Here is a 24,447-nt window from a genome sequence, read left to right on the forward strand (position 1 = left end):
AGAGAGAGAGAGAGGGAGCGCGGGGAGAGAGAGACGTAGAGAGAGATCGGGAGAAAGTGAGAGAGATGAAAGAGAGAGAGAGAGAGTGAAGAGCGGGGGAGAGAAAGAATCTAGAGTGACGAGAGAGAGAGATGGAGAGAGAGAACGGAGAGAGAGAGAGAGAAGGAGAGAGAGAGGCGAGAGAGAGAGAGATAGAGAGAGAAGGAGAGAGATGGGGAGAAGGAGAGAGAGAGAGAGGGGAGAGAGAGAGGGAGAGAGAAAGGAGAGAGAGAGAGGAGAGAGAGAGGGAGAGAGAGAGAGAGGGAGTGAGGAGAGCAGGGAGGGGGGGAGAGAGGGGGAGTGAGAGTGAGAGAGAGGGAGGGGGAGAGAGACAGGGGGAGGGAGAGGGAGAGAGAGAGAGAGGGGGGAGAGGCCAAGAGGGAGAGATGAGACGGAGGGAGAGAGGAGAAAGAGAGAGATCAGAGGGGAAGGGGAGAGAGGGAGGAAACATAGAAACAACAAAATAGGTGCAGGAGTAGAGGCCATTCGGCCCTTCGAGCCTGCACCATTCGCCATTCAATATGATCATGGCTGATCATCCAACTCAGTATCTGTACCTGCCTTCTCTCCATACCCCCTGATCCCTTTAGCCACAAGGGCCACATCTAACTCCCTCTTAAATATAGCCAATGAACTGTGTGGCCTCAGCTACCCTCTGTGGCAGAGAGTTCCAGAGATTCACCACTCTCTGTGTGAAAAAAGTTCTTCTCATCTCGGTTTTAAAGGATTTCCCCCTTATCCTTAAGCTGTGACCCCTGTCCTGGACTTCCCTAACATCGGGAACAATCTTCCTGCATCTAGCCGGTCCAACCCCTTAAGAATTTTGTAAGTGTCTATAAGATCCCCTCTCAATCTCCTAAATTCTAGAGAGTATAAACCAAGTCTATCCAGTCTTTCTTCATAAGACAGTCCTGACATCCCAGGAATCAGTCTGGGGAACCGTCTCTGCACTCCCTCTATGGCAATAATGTCCTTCCTCAGATTTGGAGACCAAAACTGTACGCAATACTCCAGGTGTGGTCTCACCAAGAGGAGGGGGAGAGAGATCGGGGGTGTGAGACGGGGGAGGGGGTCAGAATGCATCACCTCTACATCTAAACCATCTCTCTCTCCAATCCCATTAGGGAAAACTCCGATGCACTACGCCGTGGAGAATCTGATGTATCCCGACATTTTCCCAGAAGGTTTGCTTTGGAAAACGGAAGCTTACAACATCATCAGCGGTCTGATCGAGTTAGGGTCTCCCAGCTAGATACGGGGGCGAAGTTACTCCAGTACTTTGTACCTGTCCATGTTCTCCACAGAGATGCTGCCTGACTGACGCTGAGTTACTCCAGCACTTTGTGTCCTTTTGTGCATCAACCAGCATCTGCAGTTCCTTAAAAATTTAGTTGAGAAACCGACAAGTAGGAAAAAAAGCTGCCTTGCTCGACAAACAGTCTACGAGGGGAAAAACTGTTTCCAAAAACTGTAACCTCCCCGCAGTAATCAGACATCATCGGTCTGGAGACGGGTCTGGACCCGGAACGTCACCTGTCCACGTTCCCCACACACACACAGAGAGATGCCTTGCTGAAAAAACAGTCTACGAGGGGAAAACTGTTTCCATGTAACCTCCCCGGAGTTACTCCAGCACTAATATTCATATTTAATATCTGACCATCCATTGATTTGTGATCAAATCTTGAAATTATGTATTTTTTGGTCAATTTTCTAAATAAAAAGTCACAAAAGCAAAATGTCTGTTTGTGTTTTGAAGTCAATGCCTAGTTTCGGCCCGAAACGTCGCCTATTTCCTTCGCTCCATAGATGCTGCTGCACCCGCTGAGTTTCTCCAGCTTTTTTGTGTACCTTCGATTCTCCAGCATCTGCACCACATAAAAATTAGGTGCAGGAGTAGAGGCCATTCGGCCCTTCGAGCCTGCACCATTCGCCATTCAATATGATCATGGCTGATCATCCAACTCAGTATCCCGTACCTGCCTTCTCTCCATACCCCCTGATCCCCTTAGCAACAAGGGCCACATCTAACTCCCTCTTAAATATAGCCAATGAACTGTGTGTGGCCTCAACTACCCTCTGTGGCAGAGAGTTCCACAGATTCACCACTCTCTGTGTGAAAAAAGTTCTTCTCATCTCGGTTTTAAAGGATTTCCCCCTTATCCTTAAGCTGTGACCCCTTGTCCTGGACTTCCCCAACATCGGGAACAATCTTCCTGCATCTAGCCTGTCCAACCCCTTAAGAATTTGTAAGTTTCTATAAGATCCCCTCTCAATCTACTAAATTCTAGAGAGTATAAACCAAAGTCTATCCAGTCTTTCTTCATAAGACAGTCCTGACATCCCAGGAATCAGTCTGGTGGACCGTCTCTGCACTCCCTCTATGGCAATAATGTCCTTCCTCAGATTTGGAAACCAAAACTGTACGCAATACTCCAGGTGTGGTCTCACCAAGACCCTGTACAACTGCAGTAGAACTTCCCTGCTCCTAGACTCAAATCCTTTTGCAATGAAAGCTAACATACCATTGGCTTTCTTTACTGCCTGCTGCACCTGCATGCCTACCTTCAATGACTTGTGTACCATGACACCCAGGTCTCGCTGCATCTCCCCCTTTCCCAATCGGCCACCATTTAGATAATAGTCTGCTTTCCCGTTCCCACATCAACTTGAACCATCTGCTTGCAACTTGTCATAAATTTGTTCTGTAATTTCATTAGCTAATTTCCCATCTAACTGAAGGAAGTTGATAAAGGGCTCATCCACTGTGACTTCTGTATCGATATGCATGTACCGAATTACTTGGGACATTTGATCGGCATTTGACAGTACACCATATCCGGTGTACTGTCAAACATGATAGAGTAATACTTGGCAGTTAAAATTCGTTGAAAGATATTCGTTACAGAGATAGGTTGAATAAGTTAGGTCTTTATTCTCTGGAGCGCAGAAGGTTAAGGGGGGACTTGATAGAGGTCTTTAAAATGATGGGAGGGATAGACAGAGTTGATGTGGACAAGCTTTTCCCTTTGAGAATAGGGAAGATTCCAACAAGAGGACATGACTTCAGAATTAAGGGACAGAAGTTTAGGGGGAATATGAGGGGGGAACTTCTTTACTCAGCGGTGTGGAATGAGCTTCCAGTGGAAGTGGTGGAGGCAGGTTTGTTGGTATCATTTAAAAATAAATTGGATAGGCATATGGATGAGAAGGGAATAGAAACATAGAAATTAGGTGCAGGAGTAGGCCATTCGGCCCTTCGAGCCTGCACCATTCGCCATTCAATATGATCATGGCTGATCATCCAACTCAGTATCCCGTACCTGCCTTCTCTCCATACCCTCTGATCCCTTTAGCCACAAGCTCCCTCTTAAATATAGCCAATGAACTGGCCTCAACAACCCTCTGTGGCAGAGAGTTCCAGAGATTCACCACTCTCTGTGTGAAAAAAGTTCTTCTCATCTCGGTTTTAAAGGATTTCCCCCTTATCCTTAAGCTGTGACCCCTTGTCCTGGACTTCCCCAACATCGGGAGCAATCTTCCTGCATCTAGCCTGTCCAACCCCTTAAGGATTTTGTAAGTTTCTATAAGATCCCCTCTCAATCTTCTAAATTCTAGAGAGTATAAACCAAGTCTATCCAGAATGGAGGGTTATGGTATGAGTGCATATGTTATATGTTATATCTGTTTGGATGTGGTCACCAAGTAATTGGATGAACTTATTTTGGTTCTGTGGAGAAGGATAAGACACGACATAGCCATCTGCTTGTTGAACGAGCAACTGGGTTATATTTGGCAAGTAACTTGAAAACTTCAAGAATTTCCAGTTATCACTTATAACCATATAACAATTACAGCACGGAAACAGGCCATCTCGGCCCTTCTAGTCCGTGCCGAACACATATTCTCCCCTAGTCCCATCTACCTGCGCTCAGACCATAACCTTCCATTCCTTTCTCGTCCATATAACTATCCAATTTATTTTTAAATGATACCAACGAACCTGCCTCCACCACCTTCACTGGAAGCTCATTCCACACAGCCACCACTCTCTGAGTAAAGAAGTTCCCCCTCATGTTACCCCTCCCTTAATTCTCAAGTCATGTCCCCTTGTTTGAATCTTCCCTACTCTCAGTGGGAAAAGCTTATCCACGTCAACTCTGTCTATCCCTCTCATCATTTTAAAAACCTCTATCAAGTCCCCCCTTAACCTTCTGCACTCCAAAGAATAAAGCCCCAACTTGTTCAACCTTTCTCTGTAACTTAGTTGCTGAAACCCAGGCAACATTCTAGTAAATCTCCTCTCTACTCTCTCTATTTTGTTGACATCCTTCCTATAATTAGGCGACCAAAATTGTACACCATACTCCAGAATTGGCCTCACCAAGCCGAGTCTATCCAGTCTTTCTTCATATGAAAGTCCTGACATCCCAGGAATCAGTCTGGTGAACCTTCTCTGTACTCCCTCTATGGCAAGAATGTCTTTCCTCAGATTAGGAGACCAAAACTGTACACAATACTCCAGGTGTGGTCTCACCAAGACCCTGTACAACTGCAGTAGAACCTCCCTGCTCCTAGACTCAAATCCTCTATGGCAAGAATGTCTTAATGGAGAGAGATTAAAAGATAGAAACATAGAAAATAGGTGCAGGAGTAGAGGCCATTCGGCCCTTCGAGCCTGCACCATTCGCCATTCAATATGATCATGGCTGATCATCCAACTCAGTATCCCGTACCTGCCTTCTCTCCATACCCCCTGATCCCTTTAGCCACAAGGGCCACATCTAACTCCCTCTTAAATATAGCCAATGAACTGTGTGGCCTCAACTACCTTCTGTGGCAGAGAGTTCCACAGATTCACCACTCTCTGTGTGTGAAAAAAAAATGTTTTTCTCATCTCGGTCCTAAAAGATTTCCCCCTTATCCTTAAACTGTGTGTGTGTGCCCCTTGTCCTGGACTTCCCCAACATCGGGAACAATCTTCCTGCATCTAGCCTGTCCAACCCCTTAAGAATTTTGTAAGTTTCTATAAGATCCCCCCTCAATCTTCTGAATTCTAGCGAGTACAAGCCGAGTCTATCCAGTCTTTCTTCATATGAAAGTCGTGACATCCCAGGAATCAGTCTGGTGAACCTTCTCTGTACTCCCTCTGTGGCAAGAATGTCTTTCCTCAGATTAGGAGACCAAAACTGTACGCAATACTCCAGGTGTGGTCTCACCAAGACCCTGTACAACTGCAGTAGAACCTCCCTGCTCCTAGACTCAAATCCTTTTGCTATGACACATGACAATAAACTCTCTTGAATCTGGGAGTTGGGATGTAATGTTAAAATTGTACAAGGCATTGGTGAGGCCAATTCTGGAGTATGGTGTACAATTTTGGTCGCCTAGTTATAGGAAGGATGTCAACAAAATAGAGAGAGTACAGAGGAGATTTACTAGAATGTTGCCTGGGTTTCAGCAACTAAGTTACAGAGAAAGGTTGAACAAGTTAGGTCACAGAGAGAGAGGGCGGGAGAGGGGAGTCAAGTGTCTGTTGCATACTTGACTTTGTATCCCCGACACTCTCGCCGGCTGGTGATCAGTAAAGCTTGAGTTGGTTTACCGAACCCATTGTGTGTTGTTGTCTGTTTTTAAGAAGCGAACTTTAACAGTGAGAGGGGGGAGAGAGAGGGGAGGGAGAGGGGAGAGAGGAGTCAAGTGTCTGTTGCATACTTGACTTTGTATCCCCGACACTCTCGCCGGCTGGTGATCAGTAAAGCTTGAGTTGGTTTACCGAACCCATTGTTTCAGCAGAGAAAGGTTGAACAAGTTAGGGCTTTATTCTTTGGAGCGCAGAAGGTTAAGGGGGGACTTGATAGAGGTCTTTAAAACGATGAGAGGGATAGACAGAGTTGATGTGGATAAGTCTACTGCAGTTGTACAGGGTCTTGGTGAGACCACACACCTGGAGTATTGCGTACAGTTTTGGTCTCCAAATCTGAGGAAGGACATTATTGCCATAGAGGGAGTGCAGAGACGGTTCACCAGACTGATTCCTGGGATGTCAGGACTGTCTTATGAAGAAAGACTGGATAGACTTGGTTTATACTCTCTAGAATTTAGGAGATTGAGAAGGGATCTTATAGAAACTTACAACATTCTTAAGGGGTTGGACAGGCTAGATGCAGGAAGATTGTTCCCGATGTTGGGGAAGTCCAGGACAAGGGGTCACAGCTTAAGGATAAGGGGGAAATCCTTTAAAACCGAGATGAGAAGAACTTTTTTTCACACAGAGAGTGGTGAATCTCTGGAACTCTCTGCCACAGGGGGTAGTTGAGGCCAGTTCATTGGCTATATTTAAGAGGGAGTTAGATGTGGCCCTTGTGGCTAAGGGGATCAGGGGGTATGGAGAGAAGGCAGGTACGGGATACTGAGTTGGATGATCAGCCATGATCATATTGAATGGCGAATGGTGCAGGCTCGAAGGGCCGAATGGCCTACTCCTGCACCTAATTTCTATGTAAGCTTTTCCCACTGAGAGTAGGGAAGATTCAAACAAGGGGACATGACTTGAGAATGAAGGGAGGAGTAACATGAGAGGGAACTTCTTTACTCAGAGAGTGGTAGCTGTGTGGAATGAGCTTCCAGTGGAAGTGGTGGAGGCAGGTTTGTTTTTATCATTTAAAAATGAATTGGATAGTTATATGGACGGGAAAGGAATGGAGGGTTATGGTCTGAGCGCAGGTAAACATAGAAACATAGAAATTAGGTGCAGGAGTAGAGGCCATTCGGCCCTTCGAGCCTGCACCGCCATTCAATATGATCATGGCTGATCATCCAACTCAGTAACTCGTACCTGCCTTCTCTCCATACCCCCTAATCCCCTTAGCCACAAGGGCCACATCTAACTCCCTCTTAAATATAGCCAATGAACTGGCCTCAACTACCCTCTGTGGCAGAGAGTTCCAGAGATTCACCACTCTCTGCGTGAAAAAAGTTCTTCTCATCTCGGTTTTAAAGGATTTCCCCTTTATCCTTAAGCTGTGACCCCTTGTCCTGGACTTCCCTAACATCGGGAACAATCTTCCTGCATCTAGCCTGTCCAACCCCTTAAGAATTTTGTAAGTTTCTATAAGATCCCCTCTCAATCTTCTAAATTCTAGAGAGTATAAACCAAGTCTATAAACCAAGGTAGATGGGACTAGGGGAGAATATGTGTTCGGCACGGACTAGAAGGGCCAAGATGGCCTGTTTCCGTGCTGTAATTGTTATATGATTATAAGTATGTGATAACTGTGGAAATTTCTTGAAGTTTTCAAGTTACTTGCCAAATATAACCTAGTTGCTAATAACAATTACAGCACGGAAACAGGCCATCTCGGCCCTACAAGTCCGTGCCGAACAACTTTTTTTCCCCTTAGTCCCACCTGCCTGCACTCATACCACAACCCTCCATTCCCTTCCCATCCATATGCCTATCCAATTTATTTTTAAATGATACCAACAAACCTGCCTCCACCACTTCCACTGGAAGCTCATTCCACACCGCTACCACTCTCTGAGTAAAGAAGTTCCCCCTCATATTCCCCCTAAACTTCTGTCCCTTAATTCTCAAGTTATGTCCTCTTGTTTGAATCTTCCCTATTCTCAAAGGGAAAAGCTTGTCCACATCAACTCTGTCTATCCCTCCCATCATTTTAAAGACCTCTATCAAGTCCCCCCTTAACCTTCTGCGCTCCAGAGAATAAAGACCTAACTTATTCAACCTATCTCTGTAACGAATATCGTTCAACGAATTTTAACTGCCAATGGGACTAGGTAGGTATGTTACAAAACCTACCAGAATCGTCATTGGGAATCTGCCCTCAGCCATGGCCGCGATTTTGGCGCTGTTTGGAGGGGGCGGGTTTAAAACGCGATTTTTACTAGGCTGTACTAATCGCAGATGTTCAGCCTAGAAAAATCGCTGCAAGACCCGGTCGCAAAAGGTATTATTAGTTTTATAGGCCTCGATAATATAGTTATAATAGTTTTTAAATGACTCTCTGATTCCGCAACCTCTCGCAGCCCCAGGGTTTTATAAAGCAAACAATTAAAGGTATGTACCTTATTTTTACATTAAATGGGGCATATATATAACCCTGTAATTAAAGTTATCTATAGCGAGTAGTTCATTTTGGGCTTTTTATATCCTGCAGTATTTTTCTCGGCATTTGAGGCACAAATCCAGCGCAATGTGAACGTTCTAAACCAGCGCGTTCACATGAACCCACTAGAAAGCCGATTTAAATGGGCATTTATTTACAGCAATTGAACACTAAATTCCTTCCATTTGGCCTATAAATTAATGTAAATTAGATATAAAAATCATGTTATATTGTGAATTATTTGTGAATAATCTTTGGACACTTACGCTATTTAAAAATGTTAATCTTTCCTTAAGAAATGGGCTTTTGACTATCCAAGATCACAGCTTTTTTGTAATGTCCATTGAAAATCAATAGGGAACAAGATGCTAATTTCCGAGTATGAAAATGGCCATAACTTTTTTAATACTTGAGATATGAAAGTGAATTTGGTGTCAAATTAAACTTATTGTTATGCTTTATCTGATGGGATAAATTGCAGACTTGACTTTTAAAATCTCAAAATTTTGTAACATTGCTAGACTAGGGGAGAATATGTGTTCGGCACGGACTAGAAGGGCCGAGTGGCCTGTTTCCGTGCTGTAATTGTTATATGGTGATATTTTTTGAACTTGAATTAGGTGTCAAATTAAACTTCTTTTTTATGTTTTATCTGATGGGATAAATTGCAGACCTTTTTATAGAAATCTATATATACATGAATGAATAAACAGAGCAAGTGCAAATAACAGATAATGGGTTATTAATGTTCAGAGCTTTGTCCGAGCCAAGTTTGATAACCTGATGGTTTTGGGGAAGGGAGGTTCTACTGCAGTTGTGGCGGGAACATTGTGTGTTGACGTCACTGGGCCTCGCCCACTCGTGCTGTTGGTGACGACACCGACATATTCAAAACCATTCAGACAACCCCGACAGTGGGAAAGGCAACACAACATTGACAGGTGGGTGTGTGGGGGGGAGGGGAGGGAGCGCCCACTGTTGGGGTTCGTGCGAGGGAGAGGCGGGTGGGAGAGGAGAGAGGGAGAAAGAGAGGGGGAGGAGAGGGAGTGAGGGAGAGAGAGGGGGATGGGAGGGAGACGGAGAGAGTGAGAGGGTGAGAGAGGGAGGGAGGGAGAGAGTGAGAGAGGGGAGAGAGGAGAGAGGGAGAAAGAGAGAGGGGTGGGGGAAAGAGAGGGGGAGAGAGGGGAGAGGGATAAAGAGAGGGGGAGAGGGGAGAGAGGGGGAGAAGAGGGGAGAAAGGGGAGGGGGGAGAGAGGGAGAAAGAGAGGGGGAGAGGGGAAGGGGAGAGAGGGGAGAAAGAGAGAGAGAATGAGAGAGAAAGAGGGGGGAGAGAGAGAGGGGGAGAGAGAGAGAGGGGGAGAGGGGAGAGTGAGAGAAAGAGAGGGGGAGAGGAGAGAAAGAGAGCGAGAGGGGGAGAGGGGGGAGAGGAGAGGAAGAGAGAGGGGGAGAGAGAGAGGGAGAGAGAGAGGGAGAGAAGGGGAGAGGGAAAGAGAGGGGAGGAGAGGGGAAAAGGTAGGGAGGGGGAGAGAGAGGCAGAGGGAGAGAAGAGGGGAGGAAAGAGAGAGGGAGAAAGAGAGGGGGAGAGGAGAAGAGGAGAGAGAGAGAGGGGGAGAGGGGAGCCGAGAGAGAGAGAGAGGGGGAGATGGGGGGAGGAGAGGAGAGAGAAGGAGAGATGGGGAGAGGGAGAAGAGAGGAGAAAGAGGGGGAGAGGGGTCTGAGGGGAGAAAAGAGGGGGAGGGGAGAGAGGGAGAAAGAGAGGGGGAGAGGAGAGAGGGGAGAAAGAGAGGGGAGAGGGGAGGGGGGAAAGGGAGGGTGGTAGAGGGGAGAGGGAGGGGGGGGGGGGGGGGGGGGGGGGGGGGGGGGGGGGGGGTCGAGGAGGGGAGAGGGAGAAAGAAATGAGGGGGGGGAGAGGGGAGAGGGAGAAAGAGAGGGGGAGGAGAGGGGAGGGGAGAGGGCGAGAGGAGAGAAAGAGAGGGGGAGAGGGGAGGGGAGAGAAAGAGGGGGGAGAGGGGGAGAGGGAGAGAAAAGGGTAGAGAGAGGGAGAAGGGTGAGAGGGAGAGAAAGAGAGGGGGACAGAGAGAGAGAGACAGAGAGAGGGACAGGGGGAGAGGGAGAGGAGGGAGAGAGAGAGGGATAGAGGGAGAGGGGAGAGTTACAGAGACAGACAGGGGAGAGGGAGAAAGAGAGGGAGAGAGCGAGAGACGGAGAGGGAGAGAGGGAGAAAGAGAGGAGGGAGAGAGGGGTAGAGAGAGGGGGGAGAGAGAGAGAAAGGTGGGAGGGAGAGAGAGGGAGTTGAGAGAGACAGAGAGAGAGGGGTAGAGAGGGAGGGAAAGAGAGAGAGGGGGAGAGAAAGCCAGAGAGGAAGAGAGAGGAGGGGAGAGAGAGGGAGGGGAGAGGGGAGGGGAGAGAGGGAGGGAAGGAAAGAAAGAGAGGGGGAGGGGAGGGAGCGCCCACTGTTGGGGTTCGTGTGAGGGAGAGGCGGGAGGGGCGGCAGAGAAAAGTGGGGGAGAGGGAAAGAGGGGTGGGGGGTGAAGAGGGAGAGAGGTGGAGGGAGAGAGATTGGGGATGGGGAGGAGAGGGGAAGGGGGGTAGAGAAAAGTGAGGGGGTGGAAGGGGAGAGCTGGAGAGAGAGATTGCAGGGGGGGGGAGAAGAGGAGGGGGGAGGAGATTGGGGATGGGGGAGGAAGAGGGTGGTAGAGAAAAGTGCGGGGGGGGGGGGGGGGGGAGTGAGGCAGAGGGTAGATGGGGCCGGTTAACGGACATTGAACCATTGAGTGAGTGAGTGTGCGGGTAACGGGTACAATTGAGGGTGAGGGTGAGGGTGGGCGGGAGTGAGCATCGACAGTTGGTCCGGGGCGGGGGAGGGAATGTTGTGGAATGTGCGGCGGGGAACAACGTTATTGATCTGTATCTACGGTGTTTGGCGGGACCGCCGTTGATCGGGGAGGAGATGAGTTTATCGGGGAGTGTGTGAGGCAACACGTGTTGGGGATCTCGCTCCGTCGGGGCTTCACGGACCCGACACACACGTTCCCAGCGGTGAACAGCGGCTCCATTGAAGCCATAGGCGGCCATCTTAACTACTGGCAGTCTCACATTGAAGTCAATGGGTGGCGGCCATCTTAACTACTGGCAGTCTCACATTGAAGTCAATGGGTGGTGGCCATCTTAACTACTGGCAGTCTCACATTGAAGTCAATGGGAGTGAAGCCATAGGCTGCCATCTTAACTACTGGCAGTCTCCCATTGAGGTCAATGGGAGTGAAGCTATGGGTGGCCATTTTAAGTACTGGCAGTCTCACATTGAAGTCAATGGGAGTGAAGCCACAGGCTGCCATCTTAACTACTGGCAGTCTCCCATTGAGGTCAATGGGAGTGAAGCTATGGGTGGCCATTTTAAGTACTGGCAATCTCACATTGAAGTCAATGGGAGTGAAGCCATGGGCGGCCATATTAACTACTGGCAGTCTCCCATTGAAGTCAATGGGAGTGAAGCCACAGGCTGCCATCTTAACTACTGGCAGTCTCCCATTGAAGTCAATGGGAGTGGTCAATGGGTGGCGGCCATCTTAACTACTGGCAGTCTCACATTGAAGTCAATGGGTGGCGGCCATTTTAGGAACTGGCAGTCCGGGCGGGCGGGGAGACTCGGGGCCGCTGTGGGGATCGACGACAGCAGATTGACATCCATCCATCGGTGAGTATTTTGCCCGCCGCTCCCCAGTGCACGGCTCTAAACTTGGGGAGAGACTTGGGTTAAATTTCCCCCCATTGCATGTGATTTGCTCTTGTCTTGTCAGCAGCGCATTGAAGTTATTGTTGTGTGTAAACGTGTCCTGGTGATAGTTTGCAGCAGAAATGTCATGTTGAGCAACAGATGCTGCTGTGTAGATGCTGTGTTGGTGGAGATTCATGTTGTACACACACTTGTATAAAGTTGCAACCAACACTTAATGTGTTGCTGGAATCAAAGCAAATGCCCCAGTTTGTTTTACACTTACAAAATGGCTGAATGTTCAGGGAACTATCTCACAATGAAACCACCAGCTTGTTATTTCCAGTTTCAATTATTTTTTGCTGCTAAAACTTCCTCAATTGCCAGAGTCAAGGCCTTCCTGAGCCTTCTGTGAGGAGAGTTACACATTTTTATCACCCTCTGGTCACATTGATCCCAGGAGAAGGTGCAGGAGAAGGATAGTAAGGAGCAATGTTACAACATTTTGAGATTTTAAAAATCAAGTCTGCAATTTATCCCATCATATAAAGCATAAAAATTTGACACTATTTCGTGTGTGCGTGGAAATGTGAAATTTGAACAAATCTATTGACCACTGTAGGATAATAATAATAATAACTTAAGTAACTACTAAAATTTAGGCTTAGATATTATCTAAGGTTTCCGTTCAGGTTTTCTAAGTGGGACAGGGGCATTAGATGTGGCCCTTGTGGCTAAAGAGATCAGGGGGTATGGAGAGAGGGCAGGTACAAGACTCTGTCCTCTGGGAAATATTACAGTAAACTTTCTTGAACTCTTGACTTGGACTCGGCTCTGCGTCTCTCTCTCTCTCCCTCCCTCCCTCTCTGTCGATCACCTACCGATCTTGGTGACGAGGGAAGTCTAGACTCCCTGTGAAGCGAGACGGGCAGCAGACGTACTCCACCCCGCGGAACTTGTCCGACCCGCAGGGGAGCAACATCCCGTAGCTGTGGAGGTCGAGGGTCTCCGCTGTACAAGCCTGGGGGAGAGATGGGGAGAGAGAGAGACGGTGAATGACCGACAGAGAGTGGTGAATCTCTGGAACTCTCTGCCACAGAGGGTAGTTGAGGCCAGTTCATTGGCTATATTTAAGAGGGTTCGATGTGGCCCTTGTGGCTAAAGGGATCAGGGGGTATGGAGAGAAGGCAGGTACAGGATACTGAGTTGGATGATCAGCCATGATCATATTGAATGGCGAATGGTGCAGGCTCGAAGGGCCGAATGGCCTACTCCTATTTTCTATGTTTCTATGTAAGAAAGGATACTTAGAGGATTTCAGATTTGCAACACAGAATGCATTTTGTACAAAGTGGTCTGAAGAGGGGTTTCGGCCAGAAACGTTGCCTATTTCCTTCGCTCCATAGATGCTGCTGCACCCGCTGAGTTTCTCCAGCATTTTTGTGTACCATGCATTTTGTACATGTCAGTTCTCATTTTATTATTCAAATGAGTTGGGACTATTGTGTATGTGAGTGAAAATGTGAAATTTGCACAAATCTATTGACCACTGCAGAATAATAATAATAATAATATATTTTATTGTCATTGCACATAAGTGCAACGAGATTTAGGTATGCAGCTTCCATCCGACATCATAACTTAAGTAACTATTAAAATTTAGGCTTAGATATTATCTGAATGGTGGTCGATTAGGAAAAGGGGAGATGCAACGAGACCTGGGTGTCATGGTGCACCAGTCATGGAAAGTAAGCATGCAGGTGCAGCAGGCAGTGAAGAAAGCCAATGGTATATTAGCATTCATAGCAAAAGGATTTGAGTATAAGAGCAGGGAGGTTCTGCTGCAGTTGTACAGGGTCTTGGTGAAACCACACCTGGAGTTTTGCGTACAGTTTTGGTCTCCTAATCTGAGGAAAGACATTCTTGCCATAGAGGGAGTACAGAGAAGGTTCACCAGACTGATTCCTGGGATGTCAGGACTTTCATATGAAGAAAGACTGGATAGACTCGGCTTGTACACGATAGAATTTAGAAGATTATGGGGGGATCTTACAAAATTCTTAAGGGGTTGGACAGGCTAAATGCAGGAAGATTGTTCCCGATGTTGGTGATGTCCAGAACAAGGGGATAAGGATAAAGGGGAAATCTTTTAGGACCGAGATGAGAAAAATATTTTTTTTTCACACACAGAGGGTGGTGAATTTGTGGAATTCTCTGTCACAGAAGGTAGTTGAGACCAGTTCATTGGCTATATTTAAGAGGGAGTTAGGCCCCTGTCCCACTTAGGAAACTTGAAGGGAAACCTCTGGAGACTTTGCACCCCACCCAAGGTTTCCGTGCGGTTCTCAGAGGTTTTTGAGTTTCCCTACCTGCAACCTCCGGGAACCGCACGGAAACCTTGGGTGGGGCGCAAAGTCTCCAGAGGTTTCCGTTCGGGTTTCCTAAGTGGGACAGGGGAATTAGATGTGGCCCTTGTGGCTAAAGGAATCGGGGCATGGAGAGAGGGCAGGTACAGGATACTGAGTTGGATGATCAGCCATGGTCATATTGAATGGCGAATGGTGCAGGCTCGAATGGCCTCTATTCCTGCACCTATTTTCTATGTTTCTATGTCACTGATTTAAAAAAACCTTCTTCTCTCCAGAGATGCTGCTTGTCCCGCTGAGTTACTCCAGCATTTTGTGTCTTTCTGCGATTGAAACCAACATCTGCAGTTCTTTCCTACACAGTTGATGGCATGTGATGTCATCAGCTGAACGTGCTGTCCTGCTCCTTGCAATTGTTGTCTAATACCGGCTTTTAATCTGTGTATTACAGAGCAGCGGGACGTGTGAACGGCAGTCACCATCATGGCTGAGGGAGTGGACCAGGGAGGAGATTCAGTGGCCTCGACAATGAGGACAGGCGACGGTGTGTTGCAGAATTACGTCAGATATAAATGTCCCACCAATGTGACCGGATCAGATTGCCTGACCTGCAGCACACACACACACACGGGGAGAGGGAATAGTGGATCAACGGAAGGGCAACAGACCTGAGCCGGAGAGAGTACAGGAATGATAGGGCAGGTGTGTCTGCGTTGGGGTCATTTGATGGGTATAAAGACTGTCTGGGAGCAGCTACTAGAGGGGACAGCGAACATGGGATGATTAGAGATGTTTTTAAAACATAGAAACCATAGACAATAGGTGCAGGAGTAGAGGCCATTCGGCCCTTCGAGCCTGCACCGCCATTCAATATGATCATGGCTGATCATCCAACTCAGTATCCCGTACCTGCCTTCTCTCCATACCCCCTGATCCCTTTAGCCACAAGGGCCACATCTAACTCCCTCTTAAATATAGCCAATGAACTGTGTGGCCTCAACTACCCTCTGTGGCAGAGAGTTCCACAGATTCACCACTCTCTGTGTGAAAAAAGTTCTTCTCATCTCGGTTTAAAAGGATTTCCCCCTTATCCTTAAGCTGTGACCCCTTGTCCTGGACTTCCCTAACATCGGGAAACAATCTTCCTGCATCTAGCCTGTCCAACCCCTTAACAATTTTGTAAGTTTCTATAAGATCCCCTCTCAATCTCCTAAATTCTAGAGAGTATAAACCAAGTCTATCCAGTCTTTCTTCATATGACAGTCCTGACATCCCAGGAATCAGTCTGGTGAACCGTCTCTGCACTCCCTCTATGGCAATAATGTCCTTCCTCAGATTTGGAGACCAAAACTGTACGCAATACTCCAGGTGTGGTCTCACCAAGACCCTGTACAACTGCAGTAGAACCTCCCTGCTCCTATACTCAAATCCTTTTGCTATGAAAGCTAACATGCCATTCGCTTCCTTCACTGCCTGCTGCACCTGCATGCCTACTTTCAACGACTGGTGTACCATGACACCCAGGTCTCGCTGTAACTCCCCCTTTCCCAATCGGCCACCATTTAGATAATAGTCTGCTTTCCCGTTTTTGCCACCAAAATGGATAACCTCACATTTATCCACATTATTACCTGATCTGCCAAACATGTGCCCACACACACCCAGCCTATGGCTGAAGTCACCTTGCAGTCTTCAGTAGCCTCACAATCACAGGCTAACACTGTGTTGCAGCTTACGTCAGATATAAACTTGGAGATATTGCCTTCAATTCCCTGAGAGCGGATCATTAACACATATTGTAATAGCTGGGGTCCCAGTAGGGGCCTTGCGGTACCCCAGAGAGTCACTGCGTTGGGAAAAGGTGTTTACTCCTGATGGGCTTCCTTTTTGCCAGCCAGTGTCTGGGAGCACATCAATAGAGGGGAGCGAATGCCTTGTGATTTATGATTAGTAGACTAATTTAAAAGTGAGGGAAAACTGTTCCGACTCAGCGTGGCAGTTAGTGGAAGAAGCAAAGAGGTTATGTTTTGTGAGCCTTGGTGAACAAAGGATGTTGAAGGTCTGATGAGGGAAAATAAGTGAATGTTTGTCAGGGATGGGAAGCTACTCCCAGTGAATTGTTAGAGGTTTAATGGGGAAATGAGAGAGAACCAAGGAATTAGGATGGTCAAAATAGGCCTGAACCCGAAAGGGTTGATTGTAGTTGGGGAGAGAATGTCTAAAATGATGGGAGACCGACACGGGAAAGTTGTATATTGATGAGGGGGGGTGTTGATTGTCAGATGGTTAGAGATGAAACCAGGACTAAAATGAGACTAAAGAGAAAACGAGTCAAAGGTCTTGTAATGCGACACAATGTTTGAATGACGTGAAATGTAAAGGGCCTGCACCACCAGCATGAGATAGCATGCGTCTAGCGCGACCAAACGTGGTCGCTTGAGGCGTAAGGCCTCGCGGGGCCAGTCCCACTTCGATCGGTGGAGGCGTATGGAGTTGTGCGGTGCTGGAAAAATCTTGCACTGTCTGAAAATCCCGCGTGACAACGGCCTGCATTGAGGGCGTACGCAGCATCTTGACACCGTACGGCTAGCGCATGGCATTGCGTGATGACGTCACTGCCCGACACCGTGCGAGGTCCAAATTCAGTTGGCCCGCCTCCTGCCCAGCTGATTGGTGAGTACGATGTCGGGACCAGCCCCGCTCAACTCCAGACGCCTCCGCGGTTGGAAGTGGGACCGGCCCCGCGAGGCCGTACGCCTCAAGCCACCACGTTTGGTCGCGCTAGACGCAATCAATCGCATGCTGGTGGGACAGGTGCTGAGATTTGGGTGGAATGGTTGGGGAAATTTGCGGATGGGGAATAGGTTATGGATTGGGATAAGGAGAGAAGGAAAGGGACTATGAAGTATTGAAAGAGGTTGGAGAGATGTGGCAACGGTGTATTCTGCCAAAAGGTGTCAACATTGTGTCCATCCAGTATCAAGAAGAGAATGTACCCGTGGGATTGAACAGTGGGGAGGGACAATTGTTGTGAGTTAGCGCATTGTTTAGATGCCGCAGGGAATAAGTTACAGCAACAGCCTGGGGACCATCGTCAGGGCAAGTCGAGGATGGCAGCCGGGTCTCTCTCCCTCCCTCCCTCCGTGCAGTGTGTGGGTAGATCCGGCACGTGGCCTGACAGCAACCTGCTGATCGGAACAGAGCACCTCATCTCCGTCATGTGGTCTGCCTTTTAGTAGAGTGGGGGTGGTGACAGCTATCCGTGGTGGAAAACAGACAACCCTTGATAATTCCATTATTTTGATTCATCACAGCTCCTCCAATGTCTTCGATGATGGAGCTCCTGGAAAGGTGTGATGATTCGCAGCTGCTGGATTTGACAAATCATTACCGCCAGAGGCTGGAAGAGGCGATTCAAGAGGAAGTGAAGAATGTCGCCTTCGTTCTAGCGTACGAGAAATATTTCAGTGAGCAAGAGTACAAGGTAGGGAGAGGAATGGATGAGTGGGTAACTTCAGCCGATACTCAAATGTATTCATGCACAAATATTGTGGGCCGAAGAGTCCATTCTTGTGCTGTCCTGCTCTCTATAATTACAGCTCAGTACGGTGCAGTCACAAAGAATATCCCGTACAGTGGCGGTGAGTTTGTCAAACACACCATTATATTCAGGATGTGGTGTAATACACTGACACAAACCAAAGCGTTTTTATGATTCACATCGCTAGCAAAACACTCGCAACACAATAGTTATATGCACCTTTTACATGTTTGGGATAATTAAGAGGTGATCAACTTCTCTTTGCAGTCTTACATCCTTGTTTTCCCCCATTTCTAATCTTCTCTGCCAAATGGATACAATTAAAGGTCTTCTGTTATTTCCTGGTGAGTCTTATTAGCCTCAACCTGGTTTACAAACTCCTATATTTATCGTTACTGCGGCCAGCTATGCTTTACAATGTAAACACTTTAAGAATCTATAATTGCCTTTCCCAGTGTAATTTACCTTCTATATGTTGACCTTTTTCCCCAACATGCCTCCTTAGTATGGAAACTCTTGGGTTAAACATGCTACTAACTTACTCCTATGAATTTCAAAATGTCTTACATCAAGCACTGGGCCATTTCGTTTAACATCTATTGTTAGCAAGATGATAGGCTCAATAATATATTTTTTAAATCTAATTCTTTGAGAAAGCAGTAACCAATCAGACCATGGCAACATGCTTTAATGAATGGGATGGCAGGACTTTCATATGAAGAAAGACTGGATAGACTCGGCTTGTACTCGCTAGAATTTAGAAGATTGAGAGGGGGGTCTTATAGAAACGTACAAAATTCTTAAGGGGTTGGACAGGCTAGATGCAGGAAGATTATTCCCAATGTTGGGGAAGTCCAAAACTAGGGGTCACAGTTTAAGGATAAGGGGGAAATCTTTTAGGACCGAGATGAGAAAATCATTTTTTACATAGAGAGTGATGAATCTGTGGAATTCTCTGCCACAGAAGGTAGTTGAGGCCACAGTTCATTGACTATATTTAGGAGGTTAGGTAGACTGGGATATTTTTTCTTTGGTGTGCAAGAGAATGAGGGGTGACTCTACTGAGGTGGCTCATGGGGCTGTAGGCCAAATGCAGGCAAATGGCCCTAGCTGACAATTGCCACTTGGTTGGCATGGACAATGTGGGCTGAATGGCCTGTCTCTGTGTGGTATACTACTCCATCACTCTACCACGTATGTGACTCTAGTAAATCCAACGACAAGGTTAGCCGAGGGTTCCGTTTCCATACAGTACAGCTCTATAACTACTTGTCCCTTCACTCTTCACAGCAAGTCATCAAACGCACGAAGAGAGGAAGCCGTGCGGCCGGTTCCACACTTCTCCTCAACCTGGTGACTGAGAAAGAGCCACGGGTCCTTAAACTGATATGGAAATGCTTCGTAAAAATGCACCACCTGCTCCCCGAACTGAAAGCAATGGAGGAAGAAGGTACAGGACACTTTTCTATAGAGAATTTGATCTTTTTATCAAAATGCAACTCAGACTCATTTCACGAACTGATTCCAACAGGTTCTGATCTGATCGAATCGTTCAAAAACATGAAGCTTTCCTCGGAACTACCTACTGATCTGGAAGGTATTCAATTGCATGTTTTGTTTAGTTTAGTTCAGGGAGACGGCATGGAAACATGACATTCTGCCGACTGCGTACACGCCATCCATCCATCCATCACCCTTTCACGCTAGTCCTAGTGTATCCCATGTTTATATCAACTTGCAGTCTAGGGACAATTTGCAGAAGTCCAATTAACCTACGTCTGAGAGGAAAGTGAAGGACTCTGGAAGAAAAAACCCTCATGGTTACGGGGAGAAGCTGCAAACTCCACATAAACAGCACCTGAGGTCAGGATCAAACCTGGGTCTCTGGCACTGTGAGGCAGTGGTCTTCCAGGTCTCCCAGCTTTCTCCAACCACCCCCACTATAAACAGCCTGAAGAGGTTTCCTGACATGACTCTTCTCATATCCATGTTCTCCAGGGACGAGTTACTCCAGTACTATTGTGCTCTGTGATACAATCAAACACCTCGATCTGGATAGCTGCAGCATTCAGTGTGAAGGTCTCCAGTGGCTGAAACCGATTCTGCACAAGTGTCAGCACTTGAGGTAACTGTCCGTTTGATGCTAACACTGAACTGTAAAATTGTTCCACTATTTTGTTATTCCGTCCAGCACCCCTTTATGGGGCCGAGCGGCCGTCACTGTGCACGGGGGCACCCCTCCTATTTTACCCCCACTCCTCCGGGTCACCGGTGATCGACCCCCTCCCCCGGGTCACGCATGTTGCCTGCCTACTCTGCCGCCGTTCTCTGCACGGGGAACATTTGTCGGTCGGGGAATGAGAATAAATGGTGAAAGTCACCAAACACCACATTCACAGAGATTTGTTCAATAATGTGCTGAGGTGTTTCCATAAATATCCGTTTGGGAGAAGTTATCTATCTCAGCCTCGTCGGCCGGGGATTGTTTCTTACTCTGTCTGTTTGTGTTTAGTCTGGGAGACAACGACCTGGGAAATTCCGGAGTGAAACTGGTGTCTGAAGCTCTGAGGAACCCGGACTGTAAAATACAGACACTGGGGTAAGTCCCAGACTGTGAGAGATTGTGTTTACACTCACTGGGTGTCTGACACTGAACATTAATATGATCAGTAATTGTGTCACTGATAAACACTGGGGATTTGCACCGTCTCCTGTCTCTCTCTCTGTGCACACATTCAATGGGATCATGGCTGATCATCCACAATCAGTACCCCATTTCTGTCGAGATAAAGGAACCACATTCCCTCATGCCTGTATGAACCCAGGAGATGCATTTGAGCTTAAAAGCACCTTGCCAAGCCAGGGAAAATGCCATAAAATGGATTTTGCTGCCTGCCTGGCTGAGAATGCATTTTAAGCCCCACAAAGGCCTGTAAAAGTGCAGAAAGCATTTCCTCGTGTCTGTATGAAGTCAGGAGATGTATTTCAGCTAGCTAGACTTTGCAAAAGGCCATAAATTGCATTTTGCAGCCTAGCAGAAAATCTTTTTCTCTGGCACAAGGCCCCTAAAAAGCCTACAGACCAGTCCGTCATGTCTGTATCGTCAGGAGATGTATTTGAGCTTAAAAGCAGCTTGCTAGACCTGTCACTCTCTGTGTACCTCACCCTCGCTCTCTCTCATCTCCAGGCTGAACAGTGTCGGTCTCACAGTTTCTGGAGCCGTGGATCTCGCCTCCGCTCTCAGTACAAACCACACGGTGACGAAGCTGGTCCTGAGTGGGAATAAACTGGGAGATTCCGGAGTGAAACTGGTGTCTGAAGCTCTGAGGAACCCGGACTGTAAAATACAGACACTGTGGTAAGTCCCAGACTGTGAGAGATTGTGGGGGACCCCAGCTATTTACCATATATATTAATGATCTGGATGAGGGAATTGAAGGCAATATCTCCAAGTTTGAGGATGACACTAAGCTGGGGGGCAGTGTTAGCTGTGAGGAGGATGCTAGGAGACTGCAAGATGACTTGGATAGGCTGGGTGAGTGGGCAAATGTTTGGAGATGCAGTATAATGTGGATAAATGTGAGGTTATCCATTTTGGCGGCAAAAACAGGAAAGCAGACTATTATCTAAATGGTGGCCGACTAGGAAAAGGGGAGATGCAGCGAGACCTGGGTGTCATGGTACACCAGTCATTGAAAGTAGGCATGCAGGTGCAGCAGGCAGTGAAGAAAGCGAATGGTATGTTAGCTTTTATAGCAAAAGGATTTGAGTATAGGAGCAGGGAGGTTCTACTGCAGTTGTACAGGGTCTTGGTGAGACCACACCTGGAGTATTGCGTACAGTGTTGGTCTCCAAATCTGAGGAAGGACATTATTGCCATAGAGGGAGTGCAGAGAAGGTTCACTAGACTGATTCCTGGGATGTCAGGACTGTCTTATGAAGAAAGACTGGATAGACTTGGTTTATACTCTCTAGAATTTAGGAGATTGAGAGGGGATCTTATAGAGACTTACAAAATTCTTAAGGGGTTGGACAGGCTAGATGCAGGAAGATTGTTCCCGATGTTGGGGAAGTCCAGGACAAGGGGTCACAGCTTAAGGATAAAGGGGAAATCCTTTAAAACCGAGATGAGAAGAACTTTTTTCACACAGAGAGTGGTGAGTCTCTGGAACTCTCTGCTGCAGAGGGTAGTCGAGGCCAATTCATTGGCTATATTTAAGAGGGAGTTAGATGTGGCCCTTGTGGCTAAGGGGATCAGAGGGTATGGAGAGAAGGCAGGTACGGGATACTGAGTTGGATCATCAGCCATGATCATATTGAATGGCGGTGGAGGCTCGAAGGGCCGAATGGCCTACTCCGGCACCTAATTTCTATGTTTACACTCACTGGGTGTCTGCTGTCTCTCTCTCTGTGTCCCTCACCCTCACTCTCTCTCATCTCCAGGCTAGGCAGTGTCGGTCTCACAGATTCTGGAGCCAAGGATCTCGTCTCCACTCTCAGTACAAAGCCCTCATTGACGAATCTGTGCCTGACACACAACTCCCTCACAGACCTATGTGTCCCCGCTCTCCGCCGCCTCATACCGACCTTCCCGAGACTGGAGCAGATCAGGTGAGTGTTTGTGTTAATGTTTAATGTGATAAAATATCAGGGGACCCATCCATCCATCCGCGGGCTTCTTTCTCCTGTGATTTTGTTCTGTAAAGTGTTGTTGAAATATTAACCCCAGTCCCTGTTATTGACACTGTTGTTTAACCTGTTTATTTCCTCTTTATTCCTCCACTTGTTTCAGGCTGGTGAAGAATGAGTTCAGTCCGGCCGAGAAGAAGAAACTGAGGTCGCTGAAGAAATGCAGACCCGGACTGAACGTGGACGTGTGAACATCTCTGGGTGTAAACGTCACTGCCCTGGGGACCGGAATATTGTTGCTGTCAGACCACGTGCCGGATCTACCCACACACTGCACGGAGGGAGGGAAGGAGGGAGGGAGACCCGGCTGCCATCCTCGACTTGCCCTGACAATAGTCCCCAGGCTGTTGCTGTAACTTATTCCCTGCGGCATCTAAACAATGCGCTAACTCACAACAATTGTCCCTCTGCCACTGTTCAACCCCACAGGTACATTCTCTTCTTGATTCTGGATGGACACAATGTCGACGACTTTGGACAGAATACACCGTTGTTGACATTAAACGCTTCTTATTCTCACACTTTAGCTTTAGGGTTAGCATCCAGAGTTATTATTAAAACACTTATTATTGTCACATGTACTGAGAAATACAGGTGCACAACCTTTTATCCGGTGTTCCGGAAACCGAAAAACTCCGAAAACCGGCCATTTTTTCCAGATGTTGTCTGCGCAACAAAGCTCACGTTTGGCGCCAAACTTGACCCGAAACGACCCACGGTCAACCCAGGTCTGTACTACTGCAGCGGCTGCCTCCTCCCCGGAGACCGGGGAGACACTTAAACATCTGTAAATCATTGCTTAAATGTTAGTCAGTTAGTTTGGAGGGCTTTTATGTGAAGGGGGGGTGAAGGGGTAAACTTTAATTCTTAGTCCCCTACCTGGTCGGAGAGGCGGGGAGCGGTCAATGCCTTACCGGGTCGCCGTGCAGTAAGCTCCGCAGCGCTGTGGCCGTTGGGGCTGCGGTCGGCGCCAGTTGTAGCTCCAACCCCGGCAACTCTACCCCTGGCTGCGAGGCGCTCCAAATCCAGCACCGCCCGCCCGCCCAATGTTGGGAGTCGGCGGCGTCTCAGCGCTGGGATACCAGCGGGAAGCGGGCAATGCCTTACCGGGTCGCCGTGCGGCAAGCTCCGGAGTGCTGAGGCCGCCTTCTTCCAACATTCGCGGAGCGTCGCTGGATTTAGAGCCGCGCAGCCAGAGGTAGAGTTGCCGGGGTCGGAGCTCCAACCGGCGCTGCCCGCGGCCGGACGGAGCCCCCAGCTCCGCGAGGTTGGGAGTCGCCGACCAGGTAGGGGACTAAGAATTAAAGTTTCCCCCTTCACCCCTACTCCACCACCACCACCACATAAAATCCCTCCAAACTAACTGACTAACATTTATGCAATGATTCTCCCGGTCTCCGGGGAGGAGGCAGCTGCTCCAGACTTTTCAAGCCGCCCGCGCTACCTACCTAATCCACGCTAAAAATCTTCCATTCGGAAATCCGAAAATGTCCGAAATCCGACAAGTGTCTGGTCCCAAGGCTTTCGGATAAAAGGTTGTGCACCTGTAGTGAAAATATTCCGTTTGCATGCATGCTATCCAATCTAGTCAGGTAATGCTTTACATTAATACAACCAAGCCAAGTGCAAGTACAGCAGGTAGAGTGAAGAGAGTGCTGAATATAGTTTTCTCAGCATGTAGCGATCGATAGACTAGCAATGTTACAACATTTTGAGATTTAAAAAATCAAGTCTGCAATTTATCCCATCAGATAAAGCATAAAAAGAAGTTTAATTTGACACCTAATTCACTTTCATATCTCAAGCATTTAAAAAGTTGTGGCCATTTTCATACGCGGAAATTAGCATCTTGTTCCCTATTGATTTTCTATGGACAAGATAAAAAAGCTGTGATCGTGAACAGGTCAAAAGCCCCATAACTTTCTTAAAATTAAGAGAACTGGCATGAAATTTCAGTTATCATAGATT

The 24,447-nt window shown here is 47.6% G+C and overlaps 1 protein-coding gene across 1 annotated transcript; it reads left to right on the plus strand.

Annotated features, from left to right (window-relative positions):
* Window positions 1–11,791: 11,791 nt before the first annotated feature.
* On the plus strand, window positions 11,792–22,420 carry LOC129715657 (NACHT, LRR and PYD domains-containing protein 12-like). The gene is made up of 9 exons (XM_055665515.1): window positions 11,792–11,865; window positions 14,701–14,793; window positions 17,564–17,733; window positions 19,081–19,240; window positions 19,322–19,387; window positions 19,789–19,915; window positions 20,303–20,389; window positions 20,978–21,148; window positions 22,234–22,420. Exons 2-9 carry the CDS (start codon window positions 14,733–14,735, stop codon window positions 22,403–22,405), a joined length of 1,014 nt encoding a protein of 337 aa, XP_055521490.1. The 5' UTR covers window positions 11,792–11,865; window positions 14,701–14,732; the 3' UTR covers window positions 22,406–22,420.
* Window positions 22,421–24,447: the final 2,027 nt, after the last annotated feature.

The sequence above is a fragment of the Leucoraja erinacea genome, unplaced genomic scaffold, assembly GCF_028641065.1.
Source record: "Leucoraja erinacea ecotype New England unplaced genomic scaffold, Leri_hhj_1 Leri_1304S, whole genome shotgun sequence".
Lineage (NCBI taxonomy): Eukaryota > Metazoa > Chordata > Chondrichthyes > Rajiformes > Rajidae > Leucoraja > Leucoraja erinaceus.